The sequence below is a fragment of the Uloborus diversus genome, chromosome 8, assembly GCF_026930045.1.
Source record: "Uloborus diversus isolate 005 chromosome 8, Udiv.v.3.1, whole genome shotgun sequence".
Lineage (NCBI taxonomy): Eukaryota > Metazoa > Arthropoda > Arachnida > Araneae > Uloboridae > Uloborus > Uloborus diversus.
The window spans coordinates 10,887,332-10,898,970 of record NC_072738.1 but is presented as its reverse complement, the minus strand read 5'-3'; the positions used below and the strand labels follow the sequence as shown (position 1 = coordinate 10,898,970).

The 11,639-nt window shown below is 36.6% G+C and overlaps 1 protein-coding gene across 1 annotated transcript; it reads right to left on the bottom strand.

The window, feature by feature from the left end:
- Positions 1 to 6,537: 6,537 nt before the first annotated feature.
- LOC129227912 (uncharacterized) lies at positions 6,538 to 11,408 on the bottom strand. Its single transcript, XM_054862533.1, has 3 exons — positions 10,693 to 11,408; positions 10,159 to 10,389; positions 6,538 to 6,691 (listed from the first exon to the last, which is right to left on the bottom strand). The coding sequence occupies exons 1-3, from the start codon at positions 11,406 to 11,408 to the stop codon at positions 6,538 to 6,540; spliced, it is 1,101 nt and encodes a 366-aa protein (XP_054718508.1).
- Between the last annotated feature and the right edge of the window lie 231 nt (positions 11,409 to 11,639).

Here is an 11,639-nt window from a genome sequence, read left to right as displayed (position 1 = left end):
ACGTGTAAGGAGATTTTCGATGAATTTTGTCTTATTGCAACACTGTAGTAGTAAAATGTAGCGAGAATAGAAAAAGACCGAGAAAAGTATTCAGGGCAGGCAGACATATAGGGGGGAAGGGAGGCCAGGAGAGGGAAATAGCCCGTCACCCCTGATTTTAAAAAACATGTTGTATATTTACATATAAGTAGGCATGATTTTTGCGATTTCTCGATAAGTTTACATTATGTATGCATTCTTTGACACCCCCTAGAAAATTCAAAATTTCAGGCCTACGATATCATTTTTAAAGAATTCCTGTTTAATTCATTAAGTGTGATTTTTATTGAATAAACATTACTACAGTACACAAAACAATATTTGTTCACTTCTTTCTAAATGCTAAATTGTGTAGAAAATAAAAAGCTTCACTAAAAGACGTCGTCTGCAAAATTAGTGCACGTTTTCGTAGTCAATAAATAACTGTACATGTTTTATCAAACATTTTTAAAATTTATTTTTGTTTCATTTCTTTATTAATGATCATTTATTTATTATTTTTAAACACAATTTTTAGTTTTTGTCATTGTCACCAGGGATGAAAATTTCTTTAGAACTATTTCTTTAGAATTTTCTGAGAAATCCAGTTTATGGTCTGATTGCCACAAAGGAAAATAGATATATGCTTTTTTTAATTGTTATTATTTAATAGTTTAAAAACTGAGTACACATTTTAAAATAGAAATAATGTCGCGACCCACAGGTTGGAGTCGGCTGTTCTAATTCAAGCCACCTATCTGTATATTCCTTAACTTTACCAAGGCTTTTTGCAGAAAGCAGGATTAATTTTCATTTTTATTCTCATTAGCATAACTTCGCGAACTAGTGCATTGCTCTCTCTCTCATCTCATTAAATTTTGGGCAGGACTGGGGGATGCCCCCATTTACCTGACTTCGTGGTAGTGAGTAGGAGAAGATGTAACTAGCAATAGCTTACAATTTTTGGAAAAAAAAAAAAAAAAACCCTGTCGTCAGGGTCACACATAGTAAAAAAAAAAAATAAATAAATAAAAACATTTAAAGTACAAGTCAAATGATGAAGGACTAGTTGCCTTAATGGGGGAAAAAATTCTCCTAATTTGAGGAACCATTTTATGATTTTTTTTGTAACTTTACAGAATTTTATAATTTTTTTCCGTTTCATTTTCAAAGCGTTTTATAAATTTTATTATCCATTTCGATTTTATAATTTTTTTGAAAATTTTATGTTTATCGATTTTTATTTTATTTTTTTTTCATTTTTCCATTTTTTTTTTTTTCGTTTCATATCAAAACGCAAGGGAGAAACCCAGAAAGGAACTAGGGGGGGGGGGGAGATCTTCGTAGGTAAGCTGCGGGTTAGGGAGAGGATTGTTCTTAGTACTCAGAGTGTCGAAGGTGAGAAGTCTGCAATGGGCAGGAAACTTATGGGTGGGGTTTTGTTGTTCATTGTAGAGGGCCTGATCTCTTATCAGGGGGTTGGGATGCTGATGAAGGCTTTCGAAAAATTTTCTAGAATGTTTTATGATGTAATGGGAAATGGAGTCAGTATTTGCATCTCGATGAATGCCCTTGCCTTTTATGAACCAAGGGGAGTTGCTGATTTGCCTAAGAATTCTATTCTGAGTGGACTGAATTTTCTTTAGATTTTTCTTGGCAGTGAAGCCGCAGATATGAATTGCATATAGTAGAACGGGACGGAGCACCGTCTTGTAGAGGAGGACTTTGCTCCTGAAGGGGAGATGGCAGTACCTGTTTAACAGGGCCTTCATTTGATGGGTGCGAAAGGTTGTTTTCTCGATCTGATTTTTCGTATGCTTGGTGAAACTGAGTTTCCTATCTAGAGTGATACCAAGATATTTGACATCTGGGGAATAAGAGATTAGATCTCTATTTATTTTAATTTGCTTGGAGTGAACAGCATTCCCTTTGGAGAAGAAAATGGTCTGAGTTTTGGTTGTGAAACGCGCCGCTATACTGTTTATAAAATCAACTACCCCATTACCTGAACAAGATATAAAACACATTTTTTAGTCAGATTTCAATGAAATATTTTTATTATGTGAGTAAGAAGCAGTAAAATGTCCTTACATGAAATACACCGCCACCTCAGTCAATTCCTGCAAAGACTGCAGTTTCGTGCTTAATAGCTTTTATCACCCCGGCCTAGTAGAGTGGCTGAGCTGGGGATGGAAAAACATCTTAAGGAAGCCAAGAGTGCCAAACAAACTGGTAGCTATTATAGAATAGAACAGACAAGACGAGTGACCGAAACAATGGTTCGGTTCAACTCGAAGATTGAAGGCAAGGCATGGTATATTCAGTAAATTACCGCCCATTGGCCAGGGCTAAAGCAGAAATACATGAAATACATTGCCAGCTCAGTCATTTCCAGCCGAGGACTGCAGTTTCGTGCTTATTAGCACTCATCAGCCCGGCATAGGAAAGTGACTGAGCTGGAGATGGAAAAACCTCTTAAGGAAGAGCTGGCGGTGTATTTCATGTATTTCTGCTTTAGTGCTGGCTAATGGGCGGTAATTTACTGAATATAAAATGTCCTTACTCTAAAATTAAACCTCAAGTAAGCGGTTGTTTTTACACAGCGCCATCTATTGACGGAATTTGTTACTAACAGTGAAATAAACCCGTTAGATTGCGACGTTTTTTGCTCTCTGTTTGCAAAAAAATGTGCAAGTTTGGGGGTGGGAACATTGCATTTTCTTGTTAAGGCCACTCATGCGAAGGCAAATAGTAAAAATCGCGTAGTTACAAGATATAGGTTTCGTCCTGTGGTTACCCTCCAGATATCTGAAATGCCCAATCGGGTCGCCATCGCAGGCATACAATAGGGGCGGCCCCAGTCTGTTCTAGAAAGTAGCTCATTCTAAGCGCTGTGAATAAATGTTATTAATTACAAACCTGATTTAGGGGTAATAATAGATGCCACAAGCACAAAACATCTTATTTCTTACATGTTGTATTCATAAGTTACTAAAATAAGAACGAATATGAATAAGGAATAAAATTTGAGAAATATTTACATGTACTACATATTTGTCCGCCTTTTTTGGCTTTAACCATGTACAGGGTGTTCCAAAAGTGACTGATGCAGCGACAGAAATATACCGCTTGCTGCATTATGCTTGGGACAACAGTAAATTTTCAGAGAGACAAACATTCTAAATTAGTTATAATGTTCCTCAACAGACTGCGCTGTAGGTATTTAGGGCGGTTGCAGGTGTGTCAGTCTGAAAATTTACTGTTTTTCCAGGCATATTGCAAACAAACAGTGTATTTCTGTCACTGCTCGTTTAGGTTTTCGTGATTTTTCAAATATATCGGTCATTTTGGTGATCTTACAGATAGAGATACAGATCATAAATAAATTGAGCCAGAGCGAAACTCTTTTATTCTGTGTGAAAGGATAAGACATTAAGGAGTTGACATGAATACGATCGTAGGGAGGGGGGAGGAGGGAAAAAAAGGAGTCGTTTCAGGGCGACTCTATTTACATATTTACATATATACAGCTTGAAATGATTGTGGTATGAATGGGTTGACTGTGTTTTCTTTTATGCTCTTCAAAATACTTTCAGCGGCATGTGTGGAGGAACATTGTAACTAATTTTGTGAGTTTGACTGTCTGAAAATGTACTGTTGTCCCAAGCGTAATGCAACAAACGGTATATTTCTGTCGCTGTCCGTTTAGTTTTTATTGATTTTTCAATCGTATCAGTCATTTTTGGAACACCCTGTAAAAAACGTTACTACCTAATCTGATATCAATTTTAAGCGTCAGTGTTATAACGACAAAGTAATTATCCTAAATAATATTTAACAGGAACTATTTTTTTTTTTTTTTTTTTTTTTTTTTTTTGTCGTTTGTAATCGAATTTATATTTTACCGGGACTTGCAGTAAACCGGCCGGGACACCGGGATTTCGTCTGAGAACCGGAACGCCTGACAGGCGTCTATTTACGAAGTATTTACTAATCACCTGTCTCAACATAGGGGTGGGGATAATGTGTCAGATTGCAATCAAACGTCCAAGCAAGGTTTGGTTAACGTTTATCAAAGTTGGCTATTTTTTAATGACATTTGACTAGAAAAAATTCAAAATAATTACCCAAATCGTATATTTGACTTTTTTAGCCTTTACATCCCCCCCTCAAAAAAAAAGCTGTATATAATATTAAATCTTTAATTCTGAGATATGTCCCCAATAAATCTTTAATTACGTGTCCCCAAAAAATTTTCAATGAAAATAGGGTACTATGTTGCTGGGGGTAGATGCTTTACATATGCGCCAATATGCGATCATATATAGCTTTCTACGAATGGCTTTGAAACTTTACGTATATTTACTTCGAACGGGCTGTTGGTTTCAGGTCCCCTTATTTTGTTTCAAATGTGAAAAAAAAAGCATATTAAAAATCAAATTTTTATAATGTGGAAGCTCTAAAAATTTAATTTTTTGTGATTTAATCGCTAGAAACTCTAATCTATATTTCTTCTAATCGCAATTTTTAATTTAAATTTTATTGGCTGCTTTAAAATTAACTTTAATATAAAAATGTGAAGATTAACTTTTATTGAGCAATAAAACCTTTCCCTGCATGTTAAAAAATGCGTGTTACTAAAATATATTATCAATTTATCATGCCGTGTCGCGAGTTTCACTGTTGAAACACGCGGGTTACTCGGTCATCGGCTATTATATATATGAGGATTCTTTGGTTTATTGAAACGAACATTTCTGAGTATACTTTATTCGTATTTATACATGTTCAGGACTGCTCTCTTCTCCCAAATCACTGTAAAACGAGAGCATATTACCAAATAAGCGCAAAGTCAATTGTATTGTTCTTAAAAACATCAATTATAAGAACCATATACCTTGTAAAAACGATTCAGAAACGTTCCTGGAAAATAATGGGCAGCTGATGTGCGCAATTTCTTCCAGTAACATATCTTGGAAAAATCAGGAACGCTTTGCGCTAAAAGTCAGTAACCTTTCTGAAGTTAACCTTGAAACTTGATGAAGACGTGCGAAATCTGCCTTTTTTACTTCCTTTTACAAAAAAGGAAGTATTGTATTCGCGAAAAAATTTTCACTCAAAAATCGCCCTTAATTTCCATTTTGCTCACCCCCAAATGAATGTTGAGTTTTTTTTTCGATTCGACCACATGCGGAAAAGTGCCTAAGAATGTATAGACACGCCAAATATCCATTTTGACCGTCACCGAGGTAATTACAACGACTTTTCTCGTGACGTCTGTATGTATGTGCGTATGTGCGTATGTGTGTATGTGCGTATGTGCGTATGTGCGTATGTATCTCGCATAACTCAAAAATGGTATGTCCTAGAAAGTTGAAATTTGGTACATAGACTCGTAGTGGGGTCTAGTTGTGCACCTCCCCTTTTGGTTGCTTTCGGATGTTCCTAAGGGGGTCTTTTGCACCTTTTTGGGGGGAAATCATTGTTAGTTTCGATGTAAACTCAAGTGGCGTTATAATTTGTCGGACACTTGGCGATATATCGCCAGTCTTTTGGTCGCCAAGTTTTGTCGCCAACTTGGCGACAAATTTGGCGGAGTTTTTTTTTTTTTGGTTTCAATTTGGTCATTGTTGGTGATATTTAGAGAATAAATATTGAATCACATTAAAATAGCGAATAATGGGGAAATGACATTAAATTGGAGTAAAAGGAAGTCATGTGATGCACACATCAGCTCGTTAAAGCTAGTCATATCTCTAAAACCTCCTAGAAAAATTAAGTAGGTGTAGTGTAATTGATTAGAACCTTCCTAATTCACCAAGAAGGCTCCATATAAATCAGAGCGACCATGGCCAAGGCTATGTAAGAAAAGAACTCAGCATGTCTGTTGCCTGCAATGGCCAAAGCTATGTAAGAAAAGAGCCCAGCATGTCTGTTGCCTGCAATTCCTGCCTTGCTAAGCAGTAGCTTTCCATTGACATTTTCGCTCCCATCGGGAGCTTAGTGAATTTTAACAGGCCACAAGCAACATTAGGCCGAAACACTGAATAAACACGCTCATTCAATCTTTAAACTGGTTGCTAAAAATATTTTCCACAAGAGTGAAAGTCTGCACACGTGTAACGTGTAGCGATTCAGGAAACTTTTTTGTGATGATACTTGTTTTTACGGGGAAATAGGTGAAAACGTGTGAAATCCCGAGAAATTCCACGGAAATAACCAGTAACGTTTCGGATTTTTTTACAGTGTAAAGAAATTAAAAATAAAATAAAATAAAATAAAAATACGACGAATTAGTTTTGTTACTGCATTTGGTATTTTTTTCTGGAAAACAGAACAAGAAGAAAAGAATCATGTTTTTCAATTATACATGTTTTTTGATCACAACGGCCGTAATATTTTGTTGCATTGCGTATAATAAATACCACGCTCAAAGATATTACGAGGGTTTTTTTGAGCAATCACGAAAAAGTGATTGTTTTTATTAGACCCTAGTTGATGTCCTAACCTTCTTGAGGTCTACTTGTCTCCGTGCAGGTGCTCCTCCTGAGCGGCGGCGGCAACTCGTTCTGCGGCACCGACTTTATATCTGAACCTCTTGACCAGCGGTTCCCAACCCATGGGCCGCGGCCCACAAGTGGGCTGCGAACAATATGTTACTGGGCCGTGGACACTGGTCAAGAATATGAACCAGGACTGTTGGGGCCTTAATTTCCGTTTTTTGCAAAAATTCACTTATTAGATGTACCGTCACTCAAAAACTCCACCTGGCTTATCGACAATAAGGAACTGAAGAATTTTCATGTTTCTTAGGAACTTCTCCTATCGTTGAAGATGAAATCTAATGAATCAGAAACTCCTTTAAAGAAAATAGCCAAACGAACTAGCATTAGCTTCAAGTTTAAAGTGCTCCTCCTTTGCTGAACTGGCATTAAAAATCAGTGTAATTGAGAGACTAGAGCTGCTTTTCGACAACCTACTATTTGAATGAGACTTTTTATTGCAGTTTTCAAAAAATAATGTAGAAATGCATTGAATGTAGCGTGCTATTTAAGACTATGCAGTTTCAATGCAGATATCAAGTCCTTCGTAACAGCATCAAAAATCCCATGGAGCTTTAACTTTGACTTGTTTTTGATTTTCTTTAGAGCTGTACCAGCTAAATGAATGCAATAAAAAGTTACTTTCTTCCTTAAAAATTGTTCTTGTATAGTAGTTATTTATATCAGTGGTGTAACATAAGGAGAGGAGGAAAATGACATCTCCAGAACTCGTTTTTAACACACTTTCAGTCCAAATACGGTATATTATTTACACTTAAGGACAGTTATGAGCAAATGCCCCCTCCCCGAAAAAGTAAATTTAGACTGTGCAAGTAATATATAGTAGTTATTGGGCCTCAATGGTATTTTCTTCAAACTTGGTGGGCCGCAGAACTAAAAAGGTTGGGAACCGCTGCTCTTGACTGTTCATCTCGTATTCACAGGGGTGCCCATCCCCCCCCCCCCAAAGTTTGATGGCGCAAATTCCCCCCCCCCAAAATCCTAACCCTTTTGCTCTTTATTATTTTTTGCCCTCTTTTTTATTTAATTCATTTTTTATTAATATTTTTTTCATTATTTATTTATTTATTTATTTATTTTTACTCATTACTATTATTTTGTTAGAAACGTTCCGTGCTACACCAGTAGCGTTAACACACATAATACTTAAATAAATAAAATAAAATAAATCGTTTAAATTAAAATTAAATCAATAAAAAATATAAAAAATAAATTTAAAAATCCCCCACTCTCCAAAAAAAATCTTGATGGTGCAACTTGCGCCATAATCCTCCCTTGTATGTACCCCTGCGCATCCAGCGCACAACATCCAACATTCAGCATCCAACACATGTCTATCATCCAACCGTAAACATCCAGCAATTGTCACTACTTTGAATTTCGGCATCTTGAATTCAAATTATATTTTTCGCAATTTTTATTGAGAGGGAATGTTGAAACAAGAAATCCAATAAGTACGGTTTTATCACAATTCGTGATTGCGAAAAACAAAACTTGAATTCAGTTTGCCAAAATTCAAATTACGCCAGGGGCTGGATGTTACATGTTATGTGCTTGATGTATTCGTTGTTTGTTATTATTTACTTTAATTTCAAGACGTAATAACAGTCCCTGAAGTTTTTCAAAGAAGTGGAGTTCATTCTGGAAAAGTAAAACATACGAAAATTGTGAAGAGAGAGAAAAAAACACGGTAATTCAAAATCGCTAACGAATAGTTACACTTTTTCTCAATAGATGACACTACAATGAATCTCTAAATTATGCAATATGCTCATATTTGAGGGAACATTTTCAGAATGGAAAAAGCGAAAACCTTTAACCCATTCCTTGCCCCGACCTAAGGCTCCTATATAAGGGGAGCTGACTTATCCGACATTTAGGTTCCAATATTGTTGGGCGAAAAAAATAGTATTTGTACAAAAGTCTCATTGCAGAAAACTGGTGTCCAAGCTTTCGATGTGTTCCCTGATGTATGCTTGATTATTTTATTCTGTAGATGAAGGCTGGTAAGGTTCACTGGTTTAATTTATAGTGGACTGTATTTTTAAAAAGGTAAATTGATAAAACGTAGGTAGAACATTTTTTATTAAGTAACTAAAACATACTGTATAAACAAATCTCGGTGCACCCGCACCTGAGTCTTCAGGTAACGACTGCCGAAGCAAAGTGTGCGAGCCTTTTAACAACTGCGATGGCGCCACATGCGCAATACTTCTAGAGTTGAGATGTAACATGCCGCCCGCGTTGAAAGGTTCAACTTTCAAAAACCAATCATACATAACATACATTTCAAAAACAATCAAAATTTATCACAGGATATGAACATAGTGACATAACAAGCTACTTCAAAATTATATATGAGGTAAACATTTAAAGCAGTTTAAAAAATTGCAAAATAGCAAATTTTAATACCCAAAAAATGACTTATTGAGTTGGTAAAATACAAATTTTAGAAATAGATCGAGTGAAAATACCATTAGAAGTTCTAATTTTTACGACTCTTATTTTGTCATCTGAACCCTTTATAGTTTCCACAATACGACCAAGTGGCCACTGTAACGGGGGTAAGTTGGGTTCCTTCAAAAGTACCATAGTACCAACTTCAACATTATCCTTAGCAAATTGCCACTTGTTACGCTGCTGTAAGTGATTCAAATAATCAGTCTGCCATCGTTTCCAAATTACTTGCACATAATTTGTTAATTTTTGCCACTTAGACAATTTACTTTCTGGAATGTCCTTTAAATTTGGCTCTGGAAGTGCAAGTAGTGGGCGGCCAATTAAAAAATGACCAGGGGTCAAAACTTCATACTCGTTCACATCGGTTGATAAAGGAGTAAGTGGACGGGAATTCAGAATTGCTTCTATCTGAACCATTACAGTGGTAAATTCCTCGAAACTTAATTTATTGTTACCTACGGTCCGTTTTAAATGATGCTTAAAGGATTTCACACCTGATTCCCATAGCCCTCCAAAGTGAGGAGAACGAGGGGGAACATTTTTCCAAACAATTTCTTCAGACAATGAATAGTTATTTAAGGTTGAGGTAGGCGTGTCTACTTGTGCCAGTAACTTCTTAATTTCAGAATTCGCGCCTTTAAAATTGGTTGCGTTATCACTGATAATGCTTGAAATTTTTCCCCGCCTAGAGATGAACCTCTTCAGGGAAGCAATAAATGCCTCCGAGGTTAAATCGGAAACAATCTCCAAGTGAATGGCTTTTGTAGAAAGACATATGAAAATAGAAACGTATACATTAACAATTTTTGCCTTTCGAAGGTTACTTACGCGAATTTGAAATGGTCCACAAAAATCGACACCACTATTGACAAAGGGGGCAACTGGGTTTACTCGTTCAGAAGGCAATTCTCCCATTAACTGCAATGGCGAACTTGGGTTATTTTTGAAACAAACATTACAGTTATGCACAACCTTTCTTGCAATGCTTTTGCCATTAATAGGCCAAAATTGCAGCCTCACAAAATGAAGCAATCCCTGGGCACCAATATGAAAGTATTTTTTATGAAAACTTTCAAAAATTAAATAAGTTAATTTGCTATGTTGAGGAAGGATTAACTGATGCTTGGCATCAAACTCTATTTGAGCTTTAGTAAGGCGTCCTCCTACTCGTAAATTATCATTTGAATCCACAAAGGGATTTAGAGACGAAATTTTACTTGAGCCTGAAATACCTTTTCCATTCTTTAAGGCCGCAAGTTCAGACCCAAAATGCCTTACTTGCACCTTATTAACAAGAATGGCTCTAGCTCTTTGCAAGTCATCCAAAGATTGACTTCTTTCTTCCTTTCTACACTTCCGAGAAAATACGAGAATAAACCTTAAAATTCTCAATAATTTAAAATAATCATTAGTTACATTTAACAAATATTCAAAAAATTCATCATTTTCTGAAATAAGAAATGTATTAAGAATAAAGTTCTTGAGTTCTAGTTCATAAGCAGGATCACCAGAAAAATCACAATTCTCAGTTGATGGCAGTTCACCTTGTAAAAACTCCGGACCATTCCACCAAAGTTCATTCGAAACGAGGTCCTTGACTGTGGTACCTCTCGAGATCAAATCAGCCGGGTTATTTTCCGAATTCACCCACCGCCAACTGCAATTACCGGTTAAGGTCACAATCTCCGCCACCCGATTGGCGACGTAAGTCTTGAGATTTGTCACGGGAGTGTTGATCCACCATAAGACAATACTAGAATCCGTCCAGCAAAAAGTTTTTGATATTGGCAACTCCAGAATAAGAGAAATCTTATTCACCAATCGCGCCAGCAGCAGAGCTCCACAAAGTTCAAGTCTGGGAATGGTTAACATCTTTAAAGGGCATATTCTAGATTTGCTGCACAAAAGTCTGGTTGTGAAATTTCCAGACGTATCAGCACAACGCAAATAAATTACTGCTCCATATGCACGTTGAGATGCATCCGAAAATGCATGAATTTCAAACGCATCGGTGTTATCGGCAATCACTGGTCTTTTTACACTAATTTGATCAACTTGCCGGAGCTGAGCGAGAAACGAAGTCCATTCTTGCATCACATCCTTCGGCAACGACTCATCCCAGTTCAACTTCAGTGTCCATAGACTTTGCATTATAAGCTTCGCCTTGGTGAGAACTGGACCTACTAGTCCAAGGGGATCAAAGAGTTTAGAGATAGTAGATAAGACTTCTCGTTTGGTGAACATGTCCTTAATTTCATACGTGATGTCAAAAGTAAAATTATCGGTATCACGTCTCCATAACATTCCCAAAGTTTTCACAGGTTGAGAAAAGTCGAACGATAATTTAGCATTTTCTTCATCATCCATAATTCTTGTGGAGTTGGACATAATTTTATGTAATTCGAACCCTCCTCTCTTTAAAAGATTACGCAATGATAGTAATGACTGTTTTGCGGCATCTACAGACGCTGCACCTGTTAAGATGTCGTCAACGTATGTGTCATTACGCAAAATATCTGAAGTGATAGGAAAATCCGATTTTTCATCATCCGCTAAAGCCTGCAACACACGGGTCGCGAGAAAAGGGGCCGAGCAAAT

What these genes read in the sequence shown, in the direction of transcription:
- LOC129227912 (XM_054862533.1), bottom strand. Translation starts at nt 11,408, where the DNA reads ATGGATGATGAAGAAAATGCTAAATTATCGTTCGACTTTTCTCAACCT. An exon ending in ACCGGTAATTGCAGTTGGCG is followed by an intron (nt 10,390 to 10,692) that starts GTGGGTGAATTC and finishes TCGGAAGTGTAG; the next exon opens with AAAGGAAGAAAGAAGTCAAT. An exon ending in GAGTTTGATGCCAAGCATCA is followed by an intron (nt 6,692 to 10,158) that starts GTTAATCCTTCC and finishes ATTCTTGACCAG; the next exon opens with TGTCCACGGCCCAGTAACAT.